The sequence below is a fragment of the Silene latifolia genome, chromosome 7 (genome assembly GCF_048544455.1).
Source record: "Silene latifolia isolate original U9 population chromosome 7, ASM4854445v1, whole genome shotgun sequence".
NCBI classification, from domain to species: Eukaryota; Viridiplantae; Streptophyta; class Magnoliopsida; order Caryophyllales; family Caryophyllaceae; genus Silene; species Silene latifolia.
The window spans coordinates 84,603,926-84,624,678 of NC_133532.1; the positions used below are offsets into that span (position 1 = coordinate 84,603,926).

The 20,753-nt window shown below is 37.2% G+C and overlaps 3 protein-coding genes across 3 annotated transcripts in view; 2 read left to right on the forward strand and 1 right to left on the reverse strand.

Annotated features, from left to right (window-relative positions):
* Positions 1-1,757: 1,757 nt before the first annotated feature.
* LOC141592342 (polyadenylation and cleavage factor homolog 4-like) lies at positions 1,758-9,710 on the forward strand. Its single transcript, XM_074412966.1, has 6 exons — positions 1,758-2,536; positions 4,204-4,305; positions 4,765-5,025; positions 6,392-6,814; positions 7,106-8,830; positions 9,139-9,710. Exons 1-6 carry the CDS (start codon positions 2,171-2,173, stop codon positions 9,151-9,153), a joined length of 2,892 nt encoding a protein of 963 aa, XP_074269067.1. The 5' UTR covers positions 1,758-2,170; the 3' UTR covers positions 9,154-9,710.
* Positions 9,711-10,058: 348 nt separating this feature from the next.
* On the reverse strand, positions 10,059-13,257 carry LOC141592343 (putative HVA22-like protein g). Its single transcript, XM_074412967.1, has 6 exons — positions 12,619-13,257; positions 12,390-12,488; positions 11,187-11,243; positions 11,022-11,085; positions 10,635-10,847; positions 10,059-10,542 (listed from the first exon to the last, which is right to left on the reverse strand). The coding sequence occupies exons 1-6, from the start codon at positions 12,648-12,650 to the stop codon at positions 10,186-10,188; spliced, it is 822 nt and encodes a 273-aa protein (XP_074269068.1). The 5' UTR covers positions 12,651-13,257; the 3' UTR covers positions 10,059-10,185.
* A 1,989-nt stretch (positions 13,258-15,246) lies between these two features.
* The window catches only part of LOC141590312 (uncharacterized), an 88,592-nt gene continuing 83,085 nt past the window's right edge, over positions 15,247-20,753 (forward strand). Inside the window, exons 1-7 of the mRNA XM_074410910.1 lie at positions 15,247-15,927; positions 16,164-16,195; positions 16,347-16,454; positions 16,868-17,082; positions 17,758-18,142; positions 18,228-18,598; positions 18,824-18,894. Coding sequence (XP_074267011.1) covers positions 15,247-15,927; positions 16,164-16,195; positions 16,347-16,454; positions 16,868-17,082; positions 17,758-18,142; positions 18,228-18,598; positions 18,824-18,894 — 1,863 coding nt within the window. The remainder of the gene's footprint in view (positions 15,928-16,163; positions 16,196-16,346; positions 16,455-16,867; positions 17,083-17,757; positions 18,143-18,227; positions 18,599-18,823; positions 18,895-20,753) is intronic.

The window sequence follows — 20,753 nt, forward strand, 5'->3', positions numbered from 1 at the left end:
ATTTATCATTAATATATTTTTCTATGACATGTCCTAAAATTACGATGAAATAAATTTTGAGGCAAATTCACTACTCCCCCCTATTAATATTTTACTCTTATTAATGAAACAATAGTAATAACATTTCACTACTTGCCCGTAATCATTATTACTTTTACTACTCCCACCGTAGTTATTGTTACTGTCACAACTACCGCATTAATATTGATAATTTCATTACTCCTGCCGTAATTATTGTTACTTTCATTATTGTCGCATTAATATTGATTATTTCACTATTCCCGTTGTTGTTTCTACCACTTTCACTTTCACTAATTTCGCTGATAATATTGTTAATTTTACTATTCAAATGAGTGATTACTATCATATAACTATATCCATGTTACTACAATTCTTTTCTTTACTGATGAAATTACTTTTACTACTTATGCATGCAATTTTAAGAGGATTATATATTTATATAAATATATTACATATATGCATTAAATCAAATCGAAAGAATTATGCAATATTATATATTATGGAATCTAACTTTATTTGTGTATGTTAAATAATTAACATCTCTATACATCTAATAAATTATAATAAAGTTTAATAAAATTGCATAGATTTTAATTTAATATATAAGTTTATGATGATAATAAATAATACCATAAGTGTGCATGTTTATACTAATTATTTATTTTATTTTAAGGAAATTTACCATCTTCTAGTCTTCTATAAATATTTAGGAAAATTACCGATCATCTTCTTTATTTTAGTCTCCTTGAAATTTACCATCTTAATTAATTATTTTATTTTAAGGAAATTGACCATCTTAATTAAAATTATTTTATTTTAAGGAAATTGACCATGTTTTAGTCTCTTACAAATGTTTAGGAAAATTACCAAGCTTCTATATAATTTAATTTTAACCCAAACTATATAATATTTGCACTGAGATCCCTTAATCGGGTCCATCACACGGTGCTAGTGATTTAAAACTATGGCGCTGTTTGGTAAACATCATATTGGCCAAATTTTAGCATATTCAAGGCTTTTAGCATGTTTGACCAATTAGTATGCTAATTTCAGTGTTTGGTAAACAACATATTGAAACAGCCTCTTATGGGTCAATATGCTGTTTTACAATATGTTGCTTACCCCAGCATATTGGTTAGCATATTGTAAAATAGGAAATTTTTCTCCATTTTACAAAGAAAACTAATAATCTACTAATCGTAATCTGCCAATTACTAAACATTCAAATCAATTCTGCTAATTATCATATGATAGTCAAACCTTCTGATAAAATCTGTCATTTATAATCTGCTTTTACAATCTGCTTATGCTGAAATTAATCCGCTGTGTACCAAATAGGGCCTATATAGTATAATTAATTTGTATAACTTTCTTTAATTACATTGAAATCCCTTGGTTTCTAGATTTAATATATAGTATTGATGATTGATTGATTATTAAAAAACATATTAAAAAAGAAATTTAATTAAATAATTAAGATACACGCCAAATCTCGGATCGTGCTGTGCCAGGTGTGTCGGACCCTCCGTGCTTGGGCCATGCTCTTGCCTGGGCATGGGAATTCCCAAAAAACGCAGCCGCGGCCTGCCTCCAACCCGTTCGTGCCGTACCCGTGCCGTCAGTACCGTTCATTCGTACCGTGCCAGACTCGTGCCCTAGCCGGCTGCCGCCCACCTTAGCCCGGCCCGAATTGCTATCTCTAGCTACACCTTTAAAACCTCTTCAGTCGCCTCCCTAGTGTCCATATCTTTCTCTCATCTCCCCTCCTCGTTCTCTCTCTCTCTCTCTCTCTCCCCCCCTTATTCTTAATTCTTATATATACTCAATCGATCTCATCGTCACATATATGCCCCTTTGAGGTTTTTATGTCCAATTAGGGTTTTGATTATTTATCATCCTCCCGATTCCATCAATTCCGCTTGTAACCATCTAGATTTTGATTTATAATTTCTGTAGATTGTAATTCTTACATTAATCCCATTGTTTCTGCTCTTTAATTTTCTGTTTCATCGCAAAGATTCAATCTTGTACTACTTGTAACAATGATGATAGTCTTTTTTTTTGTACTTTAATTAATTAATTTTTAGGGTTAGGGTTTTGATTTCTTTTAATTTTTTCCCTAATTAGCGTTGTAATTTATACTTGTACAATGGAGAGTTCTCGGCGGCCACCCTTCGATCGATCAAGAGAACTCAGCAGCTTAAAGAAGCCAAGGCTTTCAGCTGAAGATCCTCGAAGACTGCCACCACCGAATAATAGTGGTAATTTGACCACGATCGGGACGGGGTTGGGCTCAAATCGGTTTCGGAATAATGCGAATGAGGGCGTGGGCGAAGTTCGAGGCACGATACAACAATTTCAGCAGCATCAGGAGCTGCTAAATCAGTATAAGACTGCGTTGGCTGAGCTTACCTTCAATTCGAAGCCTATTATTACCAATTTGACTATTATTGCCGGAGAGAATTTGCAGGCGGCACGCGCCATTGCCTCCACCATCTGTTCTCATATCATTGAGGTGAAATCCGTATTTCGGCTTAACTATCAATCAAAGTGTTTTTAGTTGCTAACGTAGCTTTATATTTTATTGTATACTAGTGAATTTTTTTTTTTTTTTTTTTAAATATGAAGCATTGGTAGATAGGGTTTATCTTGATATAATGTTTATGTACAGAAGGTAATTCTAGTGGGCTTAATACATGGTTCTTTTCAGTTTGTATGCTGTAGGCTGTTTTTAGTTCTTCTGATCAATTGTAAAAGAAAAAAATGGTTCTGAATCAGGAATAACCTTTGAAACAAGAGCACTGTCCAATTACTGCTGTTTGTAGTTACGGAGCTTATGATGTATATCTTCACCTTTCACAATTTTCTCTCCAATGTCCGTTTTGAGGCTTGGTAGCTTGTATCTTAGGGAAAACTCTGAATGCTAAATATGCATGCCATGAGATTGAGCATATAAAATCAACTAAATAATCTTTTCCTAAATGGAACATCAATGTGTTTGCAACTTCTCATTACCGGAATTTATTTTTTCTCACTCTTCAGCAAACTTCGATTTGCTCAGGAATTTGAGATCAAGTTTCCATCTTTTGCAATTTGTATATACTGGAGTTCGAAGCCTATGGGCATCTACAATTACATGTTTTATGGCATTTTATGAGTTGATGGAAATATGGCACTTCATTGTGATACGTTCTAAACAAGGTCTCTCTACAACCCATGTTTTGTTTAATGTTGCTCCTTTAAATATAGAGTTCTGGAACATTAAGAACCCCATTTATGCCTTTTAGGTTTTCCTAAGCTTTACCGGAAACATATGGGTTACTGCTTATTCATTATGTTTGACATGGCAGCCTGCACTCAGTCTGTGCGCTCTGCTCCAAATGACGGTGTTATATTTATATCTTTGTTTCAGAACTGTAATTTTGATGTACAAGATGTACTATTCTCGATTTCTAATATCTCTCTTATGATAATATTTGAGAAGAGCATTATGTGTTGGGTTGGTGTAAGGCTTTCCCCATAAAAATCAATTTATCATGCCACTGTATATGAAGGAATTGTTGACACTTGGCAGTCAACATTTACGATTTTATTCTAGATGTTAGGCACTGGTTTATGTTATCTTCACATGAACGCGATACAAATTAGAATTTCGTACCGTGCAACTTGTGGAGAACGTATTTCTTCGTGAATATTTTTTCACTGCCGCTTTTCATTTAGATTTCTAAATCCGGTGTATCAAATATTCTACAACATTTGGAAGGATCAGTCACAAGAGTGTATTGGGATGTGTCTATGCTTCCGACTGACAGTGGAATTTCTGTGCTTCTGTGATGTATGAAACCTTATCAAGTCACAGTAATTGTTTAGACAAGGTTCCTCACAGTCAAGAGTCTCAAGACCATTTCATTCTTACTGTAACTTCAACAATAGCTGTTGCACGTGCATTATTAATTCTGGTATTCCTAGATAGGTTCAGTGTCGTAGTGTTTCAGGGTGAAGAAATGGTTCAGGATTATGTTCGAGAAATTGTTTCAAATGCATGTGTATCTATGATTGGTTCTTGATAGCTGTCTCTATCTTGTTAAGCTTTGCCCAGATTTCGTGTGTTATTTCATCTCTTTGTTTCATGTAACTGGATGAGCGTTGGCTTCTCATACGATCTTAGCATTTGCTCTGCAGGTTCCTAGTGAGCAAAAGCTGCCATCACTCTATCTTCTTGATAGTATTGTCAAGAATATTGGTAGAGATTACATCAAGTTTTTTGCAACAAGACTACCTGAGGTAAGAATTTTATATTTTTGTACTCTGTTTCAGTTAACAGTACATTTGGGCTATGCTATGTGGCCCTATTCTTGACACTTTCCCATCCCTCAGGAGTCAAGACTAGTTTTTCAAAATACGTTTGACGAGTTACAAGTGTCTTGTCTTTTCCAATCATCTAGCATTATGTCGAAAAATGGATGTTTTGATCTCATGGTTACCTGTGTTGTCCTCGTGTCTTTAGTTATTACAGATAAAGCTTTATTGTGTTCGTTTGAAGTTTGGGATTGATTGTTTTCAAAGAATGACTATTTTGTGTGGCACGTGTTTTTTTTTTCCAATGCTGCATCACTAGTTGAGACTCTTCCCTCTTATAAAGCAATTTTAAGAAGAATCAACCATGCTTTTTAACCTTTATTTTCCAAATTATATGAAACATTTTCTTGTATGTCACCTTACGTTTTGGCTGGGATTCTTTAGGTATTTTGCAAGGCTTATAGACAAGTTGAGCCTCCAATCCATTCTAGTATGCGGCATCTTTTTGGAACCTGGAAGGGAGTTTTCCCTCCTCAGCAGCTGCAGATTATTGAGATGGAGTTGGGATTTTCAACTGCTGTCAATGGGTCATCATCTGGACCCGCCTCATCAAAGACCGATTCACAAACTCAGCGTCAGCCCCACAGTATCCATGTGAATCCCAAATATTTGCAAGCTAGACAACGGCTTCAACAAGAAAGTCCGGTAAGCTATATATCTTAATGCTGTTTTGCATGTTTGTACTTTGGCCTAGTATAGTTCCTCAGATTATTTTGGTACCATGTGAGTTGTCTAATGATATAGAAAACAACAAAAAAATCCTGCCAAACAAAAGTATGCTTTGCAGCTAATTTTCGTCTTGCTCTTATTGGACCTTGAGCAATTAAAACACTCACTTTATTGTAAAATTTCGTCTTAGAATTGGCTGACTCATCGTTTAAAAATGCGTTAGATTTGTAATATTTTAGCTGGCAACCCGTTGTTATATACTTTGATATTGAAAGGGACATCTGATTTCAGTCAACTGTATTTGCTACTAACATGCTATATTGCTATGCTCTATGCACTACTCCATGCTGCTTAGAGCCCTAGATGCATGGGAGTTGTACTGTAAGATAACTCCATTACAGTTCTAATTTTAGAGAAGCTTTGTAGATTTTTTGGGAAATGAGGAAGGCAATGGGGCAAAAGAAGGCGGTGAGGGTCACAGACAGGAACAGGATGAAACAACAGGATATATAAGTCAACCTCTATGTTCTTTTTATCTTGTTAGATTTCAGGAACATGTAAATATAAGAGTTAAATGTTGGTAACCTAATTTCTTGTTTCTAATTTTGTATTCTCTTAATGTCTGAACCAGTCTACAAAACATCACAGACTACCAACAAAGTAGGTAGTTATCCTATGTTCTCTTTGTCTGTCCACTTATATTTGCCACTGTCAAATTAACATAGTTATTCCGATTACAATACATGGTCGCTAGAGTACCAGACTTGAATTTTTGTTAAAAGTAAGTTCACATTTCATTCTTACACACTGCACACAATTATTATTATTGTTTTCTTCTTTTGTTGTGCTTGTCGTTTTCATTCCTTTTGAGAGTGGCTGTCAATTGAGCGGCAGAAGTTTCTCGTCATTTTGTATTTGTTACATGACTGAGTCCTGGACATGAATCACAGTAACATTCTGGATATTGGATCTTGAATCGTCAGTCAGTCACTCTGGCCATTTCTGATTTCCTACCGAGTGCAAAAGGGTGATCATATGAAGGGATTTGGATTAACCATCGCAGTGTTGCTATTGATCATGTTTTACCGCATTATTTGTTTAACCGTTAATTAACCGTTGAATCTGACTAACAATGGCACGCTATAAAATGTCGGCTGTTTAGCTTATCCAGTGGATTCCTCATTTTTCGGTGTATCAAAACATTTTCTCTTTGCCGTGTATGTGCTGGTAGTTGCAACCTTTCACTTGTGCCTAGGTGACCGGCTGCATTTAGATGTACTTGATCGAAACATATTTACGTCTTTTTACTGATTTTTTCCCCCTTTTGCATCAACTCATGCAGCCTAAAGTAATCGATACAAGCGGGGTCGATGTAGGATCTTCCGAAGATGTGGAAAGGCCAACTAGGACCAGTCTACAAAAGCCGCGTGGTGCTGGATATGGAAACGTTGATTTTCCTTCAGGTGTAAAGAGATCTCTAACTACAGTCAGTAAATCAATCGGACAAGGAAATGAAAAACAATGGCTTGGTGCTAGCGGAGAGGTGGAAGAGTCTATTTCTACCCAAAGAAATGGGTATGATGCCAAACGTGCGATTTCTAATTACAAAAGTGCCAGAGCAGCAAGTACTGATGTTCCTTTACTTCAGAATCCTCCAAGAAGCAGCCTAGAGGTGTCTAAGAGCTGGAAGAACTCCGAAGAAGAGGAGTTCAGGTGGGATGATTTGAGCAATAGGACAACTGATCATGGTGCTATAGACAAATTGGTATGTTATCATGATTGTGCTTGTCATTTCCGAGTACATGTATACTTGATTTTATAATATCTGGGGAGGCAAAACATAATTGGGAGTTGTTTCACTAAGAGTTGTTATATAAATTCTTTTTTGGGTGTCCATTTTTCTTGCCAGGTAATGAATGTTTTTATTTGCTTTGGCATTATCTCAGTTTCGTGTACATAATGAGGCAAAATGGTTCATTGTTTCCCTCCCCCCCTTCATCTGCATGGCTTTCCGGAGTAATTGACCTGGTAAACTCGCTATGGTGTCAATTTGCAGGAATTCGGTAATCATCATTCTAAATTGCAAACTCAAAGTGAAGGCAGATACAACATTGAGAGTCCCACTGAACCAAAAGATTCACCTTTTGCTCAACCAAGGTCCAGTAGTCCTTCGTTGCAGCAAGTAGGCACTCGTTCTTTGGCGGGTTTATCAAATTTTGGTGTTCCAGCTGCTGCTGCCTCAGGTGCCAAAGCTTCCCTGGGGCAACAATACTCAACTGGACAAACTGTGGGCCCCCGACGTCCACCTTCTGCCATTTCTAAAAGAGATCCACGTCAAAGTCTTATTGAAAAAGACATTTTGAAATCTCAATCCTTGGTTCAGACTAATCCAAGAGCAGCTTTGATTTCTGGCCAGCCAAACACGGGGCTTCGTGATTTACCAGGTCGGAATCAAAATCCCCAACTAGGATATCTGCCAAAAATGCAATCGCAGACCTCACAGAAGCCATCTTCCGTTGTGTCTTCTTCTGAACAAAGTCATTATGTTCCATCATCACTGCAATTGTCAAATCCAGAAGCTAAGCTTACTGGCATTGTTCAGAAAGCTAAGCAGGTCCTGGGATCACCGTCTCTTGGGCATGTGGCTTCACCAGTCAGTTTGAATCCGCTCCCGGGAGATTCAAGTGAACAATCAAATGTGAGCAACTTGTTGGCTGCTGTTATGAAAAGTGGGTTGATCACTGGCAGGCCCATTTCAGGACAGGTAGCTGTTCAATCACCAGCAACAAATTCTCCAACTTCTAGGGGTGCTACAATATTGCCAGGTCCTCGTGATACAGCTGGCCCCAATGCGCCTGAAGGAGAAGTGGAAAAGCCACCAGTCACATCTTGTCCTTCAAATTCTTTGCCTCTTGCGACCAGTACATCAGCTCAAATTTCCAAAAAGGCAAGTGGTGATTCAAATCCACTCTCAATCTTAAGTACATTGATATCAAAGGGCTTGATATCTGCACCGAAACCTGAAGAAATAGTTCCTGCCTCTATCATATGCGATGGTCGGATTTCAGAGCAAAGCCCTACAGTTTCTACTAATGCCAGTGTGACATTACCACCAGTTCGCAAAAGCTCTGAAGCCCTGCCTGCAGTAGCTAGTGATGAGACTACACCTTCCGGACCTGCTGAAAAGGCGCCTGACATCGTTGTTCCAAGTGCAAAAGCTGAAGCTGAATATCTCATTGGATTAGAATTTAAGCCACCTGTGCTACGTAACTTCCATTCAGTTGTAATTGACAGACTCTCGGAAGACCACCCCCACAGGTGCGACGTGTGTGGTCTTTGTTTTAAACTGGAAGAAAGGCTTGCCAAACATTCAGAATGGCATGCTTTCAAAAGTTCAATAGGGAACTGCACAAACCCACCATCGAGAAGATGGTACTCAAATACTAAGGAGTGGATAGATGGTAATGCGGGTTTCCCATTTGGATATAATTTCACCTGCCTCTCTGAAGAGTCTAGCAGGACAGGAGAAGACAATGAGAAAATGGTTCCTGCAGATGAAAGTCAATGTGTGTGTCTGTTGTGTGGTGAGCTTTTTGAGGATTTCTATAGTCAAGAAAGGGATGAATGGATGTTCAAAGGGGCAGTTTATATCCCGAATATGTCTGGAAACACGGAAACAGGACCATCGTATGAGAGCGGTATGCACAATATGATTGTGCATTGTGACTGTATGTCAGAAGAATCACTTCGAGAGCTGGGACTCTTCAGTGGCATTAAAGTGGTAAGTTTCGTTGGAGTACATTATATATAAGCTCTTTATACTGTGTACGAGTCCAGAAATAAGATATCTTTTTTAGCGGTCCGTGGTGAAAATGTTTGGTTTCTCTTTACCATTATGAAATCTTTACATTTGTCTATCAGTATTAACCAAGACATCATTGTTGGGGTAGGCGACTGGCTACTTAGCATGTCTTGTAGCAGATCTGAAAGTTGCCCAAAATGCCAAGCAAAGCGGACTCGAGACTTTTTGCTTGTATCCTAGTGCATATCATTATTAGTATGGCTAATTTGCTACGTTTTACTGTGCAGGAAAAGAACACATAAGTATGCAACTTGCATGTAACAACCACTGAGATTAATCTCGGGGGAGAGGGGATGAGTTTACTCAGGGTTGATGCTACCAGGACTAAAGGTGTATCTTCCAAATGACCTATTGCATGATATCTCATTTCTATAATCCGATTTTACACAGGGAGCTCATAAGCTCCAACACCACCCCCAACTGATTGTGGTGCAGCCTGCAACTTATGTTACTCTCACAATCAATTTGGTGCTATGCTATGTCAAAACGATACATACATGTAGGGGGGATTCCATCAAAATATATATTGTTGGAATATTTTCTGTGAGGTGGGATAGCCAGCATCCTTATTCGGAACTGGTGAAAACGGCAAGAAATCTAGACCTGTGTTAATACATGCAGTTGAAGTGAATCAGAAGTTTTTGGTTACATGTTTAGTGGTTTGTGTTTTCATGTTGAATCACAGGCCCGTGATATTCATCCTTTGAAAACTTTGCATCAAACCTGCTTATTTATTCAAGTTGTCAAATTTCAAGAATAATTAATGAACGATTAAAGCACGAGTTTAATTTTCTTTTTTCTTTTGTGCGTAAATGGAGGAAAATGATCATTTTGATGCTGCTGATGAATTTGAATGCAGTTCGCAAGTATCAACATTTCTAACGACTTCACTAGTAAAGTTGGCTAACATTTTCACCTAAATATATCCTACTCCCTCCATTCAACTCTACGTATTTGTAAATATATTATAAAAGTGATATTTTTAATGTACTCGTAAATACGAATCAAAGAAGATCCCATCTGAATATATTTTCACTTATATATTGAGCGAGAATTAAAATTGAATGCTTAATTATGAATAGTGTACAAAATAGAAAGTGGTATGAAGCTATGAGATCTAAATCTGCCTCGAAAAAATAGACAAGTCTTGTTATATAAGCATCTTAATCTTTAGCTTTCTATTTTTTTTCTGCATATCAAACAATGTATTTTGCTATTTTTGTACAAAGGTACGTAAGTAATAGTTAAACACATGTTATTCCTAATGACGATGATCAAGTTTTATTAACTCGCAAAAAATTTAAACGTGATGAGCTGTGCCTCTTTTCTTTAGTTGCCTCCTCATGTTGAAAGAGTTGGTCAACATGGACGTATTCTGTGTGAACCTCATCGACCTCAACTTGGACCACTTTTGACTTTGATGGATGTGCCTGCTCCTTGAACAATGTGGGAAATGTGGCTGGCATCGGGGGTGCTGATGGAGCCGGCTGCTCCACTATTGGTGGAGGCCACCGCCGGTTCAAGTGTTGTGGCGAGGCAGCGGGTGACTCCGGCTTTGGCTTTCGTTGCCTGAGGGGTGAAATCCTTGACGTTGATGATGGCGGTGGAGGTGAACCTTGCTCTCCTTGATTCTAGTCATTGTACGACAAATAAGAATCCAAATTCACGAACTCTGAATAAGAAAAACAAGGTTGAGTGAAAGAGAGGAAAAGGTTGAAGGTACCTGAATAGAGCGGCCTTGAAGTCTGGTAGACTGGTTGGCTATATACTGAATAACATTGAAGAAGGCAGATTGTCCTAAATCACTACAGTTTTGGTAATAGTAAATAGCCAAATCCCAAGCTCTGAATCTCAACTCCTGTAGATGTTTATCAATGTCGGTCTCGTGCCTCGACACCAATGGTCTCAATATGCTCTCATACACATACGAAGTTCCCTGCACCAACCCAATGTCAACCGTTTTCATTATCAAGACGTTTTAACAAGAAATTCAGAAAAGTGATTCAAGGATATTTTTCATGGTTCTGCTACCAGTCAATGATTATGGAAGATTTTGCTATGAATGAAATAAAGAAAGCAACAAAGTAGTTGATAAAGCATGCATATTTACCTTGGTCTTTGGATACCAGAGGTAGATGATAAAAGCCAGCTTGATTTCACCATACAGCGGGAGCCTTTTGCAAGAATAGTTAAGCGATTCTTAAGCCGCTCGAAAGTGGATAAGTAAGTTGGAGTGGTTGGTTAATCTATCTATAAATAAGAAAGTTATGCTTACCATGAGATGAATATATCCCCAAATCTCTCGCAAACTGAAAGTACAGCTACAATTATCCTATAAAAAAAATAATCAAACAAACAGATTGACAATTATTGATAATGACTAGTCCACATTTGTTCTCCAATTTCAAATCATTTATGCTTAAATGTGGCCAGTAAATTCATATTTGATGATCACCCACTTTTCCGGAATGATTCAATTACATATACTCTACAGCATCTCTCAGTAAAGATTGCTTCCTTCACAATTTCTACCAAAGAAAACACTCAAACTAGGTTACTTTGATGCCATTTCGTGACACAACAACTTTACATTTCATTTTAATCCAAAAACAACTACTTTTTTGTTGTTGTTTGTTACATTCCAACATTTCCTATGTAAGCAAGTTTTTGATCAGGGCAATCAATCGCTTAGTGCCAACCGTCATACAAAAAACATAGCAGAAAATCGAAAAAAAACATTAATTATTAATTATTAATTACGGAGTATTAATTACATTGCATATTTGCATTGCATAATAAGTACTCCCTCCGTACCACACCAAAGGTAACGTAGGGAAAAGTGGAGTATTTAAGAAAAAGTGGAAAAAGTAAGGGTAAAGAGGGAAAAAATAGGTGGGGTATGTAATTATGGGTTTAATTGTGGGTTGATATGTGGGGTATGTAATGACATTTTGTGTAATATCAAATAGGTATAAGGATAACTTGGTAATATTGTGGGCCAAATAAGGAATGTTACCTTTGGTGTGGTATGTCCGTTTATAGTAAGTGTTACCTTTGGTCTGGTACGGAGGGAGTAATTGGTAATTAGTCTCACTATAAACGGATATATCTATCTATAGTGAGAGACGGGTCAAATATGCTTGTGATGATATTTTTGGGCCCCACCTTGCTTGTTTTGTACTACTTTAAATGGTTAGATATTTAGACCGTCTATAACTATAAACGGATATCTCCCGTCAATAATGAGAATTTGTGAATAATTGGACCCCCATAATAGTTGCACGTTGCAATTGGCGACAAAAAGAACAAATAAACAGATTATTGGACTACTTAAATAACAAATAATGATTATCCACTAATCAAAATAATAATAATAATAATAATAATAATAATAATAATAATGACAAAATTATTAATTATTGATTATTAATTATGGTGAATTAATTATTATTGATAATTAATTAAAAAGAAAACGTACCAATATTGGCACCAAAAGCGGAGTTGATGGATGTCAGCGTTGTTTCTCTCTACCGTCTTGAAGCATTCAAATGCTGGGTATGCATATCCTAATATCATACTGCATCCATCCCAGCCTTGTTAATATTTTATTTCAATAATGAAAAACGTAAATAAACCGAGTAAGACACCGAAATAAGAAAAACATAAAATAAAACGATAATGGAAACAAGTTTGATCACGTTACTTACAAAAGTCCCCTGCCGATGAAGTCTCCCAACATATTTGACGAGCGATCAAATTTAATAAAATGAAATTAAGAAATAAAATAGGGAAAGCAGAGGAAATTGAAATAAACCCTTGAATTGAAGAGTTTGATAATGAATGAAGAAGTGAATAATTGAATATATAAAAGAATTGGATGATTTGTGATTGGTTGATTGATCAAAGGTTCTAAGAAAGTATGAACAGGTCAATACCTGTATTAATATTTTAAAAATGGGTCAACACGATGAATGCAAATATTCAATTGAATCATCAAAAAATTGGGTCAATTCAAGAAATGGTAAAAACCCTGAAATTAAACAAAAAACACAAAAGAGTGAGAGTTAAGAAACAAGGAAAGTGAAACTTAGAAGACACGTAATGTTATTTATAATTTAAAATGGGTAATTTGATTGTAAATATACCCAAAATGGATTGTACATCATATTCATATATACGAAATTGTGATGGTTGGAATGCTAAGAAAGAAATCCAAAAGCAGAATATATTTGAAGGGATTGATTAACAACAAGTGTAGATGGAGAGAGGAGAGGAGAGAATACGCAGGAAAATAAAAGGGTGTTGTGTTGGATATCTGGGGATTCTTTTGCGTTTTACAAAGTGTTGTTCACTGTGTTGGATTCCGTATGATATAAACTGAAATACTTATCGGCAGTTATTCTTTCGCTATCCTCTCTTCCTATTATGCTATTGGTTGCTTGCTTCCAATTATTTCTTTCGTTTTCTGGTATTAATGCCAACTGGTGTCTAACTGCCTAACGTCTACGGTAAATATGGTCCTACTTCTAAGAGTAGGGAGTATACTCTCAATTTTTGTTTTCAGTCCGTCTTTAACTTAAGATCGTTGTTTCCTCCGTCTTGGGCTTAAGACGGATAATGGCTCTTTGTAAAAACGTCAGTGGGAGGCGAGTGGGTATATCCATTTCCCATCCACTGCCTCCCCACTTTGCGTTTGTGTGAGAGACACTATCCGTCTTAAAACTAAGACGGATAAATGACGATCAAACAAATTTGTGTTTTGTTTTTGGTAAAGAAATTGTTGGCAGTGATGGCTTCTTAGAGCCAAAGTCTTCAATTCCCATTTTGCTCACCTTTCTCTTGTTTATAATGCTACTTCCTCCGTTTCATTGATTTCTTTACGTTTGCTTTTTCGATACTATTCATTAGTACGTAGAATCTTCAATACAACTTCTAATATATAACATAAAAGATAGTTATATGGAATCTTATTTAAATCGTCTCACCGAGCACATTATGAATATCAAATTTTTATAATTTTTAGTAACATGTAACTAAATCTATGAACAAAAGAAAACGTGCATTGATATATATTTATAAAGCAAACGTAAAGAATCAAATGGCCCGGAGGAAGTACAAGTTATTGTAGTGTTCAATAGTGTGGACCAATGGGCTTTTGTTGTGAGTATTGAACTTGTGGGTTTGGGTCCAAACACACACGCGCGCGCCGGCCCGGCCCGGCTTGAGCTCGGGCTTGGGTTTGGGTTTGGGTAGAGCCTTGGCCCACTTTTACCTTTTTGGGCTTGTGTGTAATTGGACTTGGACTGTCCACATTCAGAGTATGTGTTTGTTTCTGTAATCGTTAGTCAATTGTGGCTGTGATTAAGGAGATTAATTAGCTCCTTTAATCACGTTTGACTACTGCTTTAGTGGAGCGTTTTTTGCTTCATAACTGCTCTATTTATTCTTATAAATAGAGTGGTTTCTCTTCACAGAAAAATCACAACTCTAATTCTCACTTCTCTCTCTCAAATGTTCTTTCTATACTCTTCTGAAATCTTTCATGGGTACTGTCTCTATTTCGTTCCAAAGTTTTCTTACTCGAGTGGTTGGGCACGAAAGCTGCAGTGTTAACCTTGGGGAACTACCGGCGTTAGACGATTACCACCGCGGTCGTGCCGATATAGTTTTCAAGTCAGTGGCTACCTTACCACGGCACTGCTTTATTCTCCGGTTTCGATAAGTTTTTCTATTATGTCCATTGTTGCTTCTTTACTTTACCAACAATTTGAAAACTATATTCTATGTCGTAACAATGACTGTAATTTCGAGCAAAACCATTCCTGATTTGTCGAAAGTTGAACCTTTAGATGGTCAGAATTATAAGAGGTGGTCTCAGAAATTGCTTATGTTTTTTGAACAACTAGAAATCGACTATGTTCTGTTTTCTGATCTTCCCTCTCCTGTTGTCGCTGCTAGTGCCGAGACTACTCCACCCCCTCTGCTACTGTTAAGTCAAATGAGGAGTCTATTAAGAAACATGATAAGGATAACAAAACTGCTAAATGTCATCTCCTTAATCGATCATATGACTAATACCCTTTTTGACTTATTTATGGTCCATAAATCTGCTAAGACCATTTGGGAGACCTTAGAGAAAAAATATGGGGCTGATGATGCGGCTAAAAAGAAGTATGTTGTCGGGCAGTGGCTTGGGTTTCAAATGGTAGATGACAAACCTATTATGGAACAAGTTCATATTTATGAGAACTTGTGTGCTGATGTGGTCAATGAGGGTATGAGATTAGATGAGATATTTCTTGGTAGAGAAATTTCCCCCGTCCTGGAATGAGTACATGAACCATTTGAAACATAAGATAAAGGATTTATCCCTACAAGAGCTGATAGGTTATATGAGGACTGAGGAAGCTAATCGTCTGAAAGATAAGTCAGTCCAATTGTCTCTTACTACTATAAAGGCTAATCTCGTTGAAACTGGTGGGTCTTCAAATGGAGAAAAGTTCAAGGGTAAGGGAAGGGCTAAAGCTAGTCATGGTCAAGCTAAGGGTCGGAATGCTAAAAAATCCGGTCAAGGAAATTTCACTAAACCTGCAAGTAAGATCCATAAACCAAATCAGAATCTGGTGTGCTATGTCTGTGGAAAACCGGGTCATAAAGCTTACCAGTGTCCTCAAAAGAAAGTTGCTGAAGCTAATCTTGCTGAGAAAGATGATATCATTGATGCTGTGGTGGTTGAGGCAAATCTGGTTGCCAATGCTAGTGATTGGATTCTGGATACAGGGGCTTCGAGGCTTCTTTGTGCTAACAAGGAGCTATTTGCTGAGTTCGAAGATGTGGCTGATGGTGAATGTGTCTACATGGGTAACTCTTCTTCTGCTGTGATCACAGGCAAAGGCAAGATCTTTCTCAAACTGACCTCGGGGAAAACTCTTGCTCTTAATAATGTTTTATATGTTCCTACCTTGCGTCGAAACCTCGTGTCTGGTGCCTTACTAAACAAAGCTGGAGTGAAACTTGTTTTTGAGGCTGACAAGGTTGTAATGTCGCGCAATGGGGATTTTGTGGGCAAGGGTTATCTCTGTGGGGGGTTTATTTGTTTTAAACGTTGATTCTCCTATCATTAATAATAATGCTTCTACTTACCTTATATTCTTTGAGTCTATTGATATTTGGCATGGTAGACTAGGTCACGTGAATGTTGATTCGATTAAAAAGCTTAAATCTATGTCGCTTATACCATTGTTATCTTCAGAAGTTTTTGAAAAATGTCCCAGTTGTGCCGAGGTTAAATTTACTATAAAAAACCTAGTAGACCTGTTACAACTAGACATACAAATCTTCTTGTGTTAATTCACACCGACCTAGCTGACTTTAAAAACACTATGAGCAGAGGAGGTAAACACTATTATGTCACTTTTATTGATGATTGTTCTAGATACACTAAAGTGTACTTGCTTAAAAATAAAAGTGAAGCTGAGGACATGTTTTTAAAGTTCAAAGCTGAGGTACAAAATCAACTTGATAGAAAGATTAAAAGAGTCAGGTCCGATCGAGGTGGTGAGTATGGCTCAAATTATTTAGTAGATCTCTGTGAGAAAAATGGTTTAATTCATGAAAAAAGTCCACCTTACTTACCTCAATCTAATGGAGTAGCTGAACGCAAAAATAGAACTTTGAAAGAAATGATGAATGCTATGCTTTTAAGTTCTGGCCTTTCTGATGATATGTGGGGGGAAGCGGTGCTTTCAGCTTGTCACATTCTTAATAGGGTACCTCATAAGAAACTAGACAAGACACCCTACGAGATATGGAAGGGTTATGCTCCCAACTTGAGTTTCCTTAGGGTGTGGGGGTGTTTGGCTAAAGTAGGCTTACCTAGCTTTAAGAGGCCTACCTTGGACCTAAGACTTATGATTGCATTTTCATTGGTTATGCTCAAAATAGTTCTGCTTATAGATTCATGTCATTGAGTGACCGTTCTATTTCTGAGGCTAGAGACGCCGAAGTTTTTGAGCATGTTTTTCCTTTAAAGAAAGATGTATCGTTGCCTGTTGTTCCTGTTTTGCCTATTAATCCTGTTGATAGTTCTATGCATGCTAGTAGTAACACCTCTGTTGATCATGCTTTTGAACCTAGAAGGAGTAAAAGGCCTAGAATTAAAAAGAACTTCGGTAGTGATTTTGTTAGAACTGATTATGTTAGAACTCACCTAAATGAAAATGCATGTGATATCTGCGCTTGTGATGAGCTTGTTTATGCTTTTTTAATAGAAGATGATCCAAAAACATATGATGAGGCTATGAGATCTATCGATGCTAATTTTTGGAAAGAAGCTACTAAAAACGAACTTGATTTTATTGTTTCTAATCAGACTTGGGAGTTGACTGATTTGCCTAAAGGTAGTAAACCCATTAGTAGCAAATGGATTTCTAAAAAGAAAATGAGACCTGATGGAACAATAGAACGATTCAAAGCTAGACTTGTGGTTAGGAGGTTTACACAAAAGAAAAACATTGATTATTTTGATACTTACTCACCCGTGACCAAAATTTCCACCATTAGAACTCTGATTGCTTTAGCTGCTATTCATGATCTTGTGGTACATCAGACGGATGTCAAAACTGCTTTTTTGAATGGTGACCTAAAGGAAGAGATCTATATGTCTCAACCCGAGGGGTTTGTGGTAAAGGGTCAATAGAGTAAAGTGTGTAAACTAAGAAAATCACTATATGGTCTTAAACAAATGCCTAAACAGTGGTATGAGAAATTTCACAACACTTTAATTGATGATGGCTATATTACCAACAATTCTGATTCATGTGTTTATTCTAAATTGTTTGGGTCAGATTGTGTGATTATATGCTTATATGTTGATGATATGCTAATTCTTGGTAGTAATTTATTTGTTGTAAATAAAACCAAACAATTTTTGTCATCACGTTTTGAGATGAAAGACTTAGGTGAAGCTGATGTTATTCTTGGAGTTAGAGTCGTTAAAAACTCAAATGGAATATCCTTAAGTCAATCTCATTATGTTGAAAAAGTGTTGAAAAAATTTAAAAGTTTTGATGTTATACCTGCTAGAACTCCCTATGATGCTAGTGTATCTTTGTGTAAAAACTTGGGTGATAGTGTCTCCCAAGAAGAGTATGCTAAAATTATAGGAAGTGTGATGTTCCTCATGAACTGTACTCGACCAGACATTGCTTATGCTGTTAGTAGACTGAGTCGGTAACCCTAGTGCTGAACATTGGAACGCACTTCGTCGTTTACTTAAATACTTGAAAGGAACAATTGATTTGTCTTTGCATTATAGTAAGTTTCCTGCTGTGTTAGAAGGATACTGTGATGCAAAATGGGTTTCAGGTAATGATGAGATCTGTTCCAGTAGTGGTTATGTGTTTACCTTAGGCAAAGGTGCTATTTCGTGGAAGTCTGTAAAACAGACTTGTATAGCACACTCTACCATGGAGTCTGAGTTTATTGCTCTTGAGTTGGCAGGTCAAGAAGCAGATTGGTTGAGGAACTTACTAGCAGATGTGCCTATGTGGGGGCGACAGGTTGCAATCGGTGTTGCTAAGAATCATGTCTATAATGGTAAGAGACGACATATTCGAATCAGGCACGGTGTGGTAAAACAACTCCAGAAAAATGGAGTGATTGCTTTGGACTATGTGAAGTCCGAACGTAATCTTGCCGACCCCTTTACAAAGGGGTTAACAAGGAGAGTAGTCCTTGAGATGTCGAGGGGAATGGGGCTTAGGTCCTTGAGTCAAGATTGAGTGACTCTTGATGAACTCTATAGTTTCCATTCCTATGGCATTTAACAATCCATATCCATTTATGGTGGTGCTTTTGAGACGCACTTGATGGATTATGTTTTATTTGAGGTTGGACTTTTGTCCTTAATAGCTCTTTTGAGAAGTGCTACTGAGAAGCACTTGAGCTACCTATGGGGGTGTGATGGTTTAGCCACCATCTATGTGAGAATACTCAAATCCTTGCTAGAGCACTCACCTAAACCAGGGTAAACGCATGGCTTTAAAAGGCGTTGCACTTTGAAATCGCGAACGAACAATTTTTGAAGGTATGATATGTGTTGTGGGGGTCTCAACCGAAGTCCAACGAGGAATTCAAATCGAAAGATATTCACTTGTTGAAAGTAAGTTGTTGCCTCATTTCACTAATACGTCAATTCAAGTCGAAAGATATTGAACGTTTAAGCATCCATCCTTCCTTACCCAGGAATTTGTTCTTTAGCTTCTCTTCGCCATCATTAGGGGATTGTTGGCAGTGATGGCTTCTTAGAGCAAAAGTCTTCAATTTCCATTTTGCCTCTTGTCCCACATCGGTGAATTACTTCACCTTTCTCTTGTTTATAATGCTACAAGTTATTATAGTGTTCAATAGTGTGGACCAAGGGGCTTTTGTTGTGAGTATTGGGCTTGTTGGTTTGGGTCCAAACACACACACGCGCGCGCGCCGTCCCGGCCCGGCTCGAGCTCGGGCTCGGGTTTGGGTAGAGCACCTGCGGTGCGGGCCTTGGCCCACTTTTACCTTTTTGGGCTTGTGTGTAATTGGACTTGGACTGTCCACATTTAGAGTGTGTTTGTTTCTGTAACCGTTAGTCAATTGTGGCTGTGATTAAGGAGATTATTTAGCTCCTTTAATCACGTTTGACTACTGCTTTAGTGGATCGTTTTTTGCTTCATAACTGCTCTATTTATTCTTATAAATAGAGTGGTTTCTCTTCACAGAAAAATCACAACTCTAATTCTCACTTCTCTCTCTCTCAAATGTTCTTTCTATACTCTTCTGAAATCTTTCGTGGGTCCTGTCTCTATTTCGTTCCAAAGTTTTCTTACTCGAGTGGTTGGGCACGAAAGCTGCAGTGTTAACCTTGGGGAACTACCGGCGTCAGACGATTACCACCGCGGTCGTGCCGATATAGTTTTCAAGTCAGTGGCTACCTTACCACGGCACTGCTTTATTCTCCGGTTTCGATAAGTTTTTCTATTCTGTCCATTGTTGCTTCTTTACTTTACCAACAAAAATTAGGTTAATGAAATTAATTTGTAACATCCTTGCGGATGAGAGTCGTAACAGAAAGATAAAGACTTTCAAATTACCAAAAAAGTACCTAGAAAACAAGGGTAAAAAGAAAATTCTCAAATGAAAGTCGGAATATTTAAAATCCCAAAAGAAGAAGAAAAGATAAAAAAACTAATTCGTAATAAAAGAGAAATACAAGATCTAGATCCAAACATACACAAAAGGATCTGCAAGGATCTTCATGAAAAAATAATGCTTACCCCAAGGAGGATCAATGACAATTATTCAATGAGTCTTGTTCCAACCCAAATAAAAGCAAGATGCAACAAAACCTCTAAGATTGCATTAAGAGGTAGATCAAAAATGTACAAGATAGTATGACAGTATCAAGTCAATTCCAAACAGGCACAACCTTTGACAAATGACATGAATCCTGCTAGTGTCTAGCTAATGACCAGTAAAAGTAAGTAAATACTAAATTATCGGAAAAACAAAAAGTTAGAGTAAGAATTAACCAGAAAATACTCAAATCACTGTTTTGATTATAGGTAAAATTAAAACAAGAAGTTATAGTAAGAATTAACAAGTAAATAATCTAATCACTATTTGTTTTGATTAACAAACAAATAAACTCAAAAATTAAAATCTTTAAAACTAAAATTTGATAAATTTGAAAAATATAAAAAGTATACCATCATTCATAATTTTTATTCCTCTATATGTAGATGTCATATTTTAGAGGATGATGGAAAATCGACGAAGATGGTTTGGCCATGTGAGAAGGAAACCT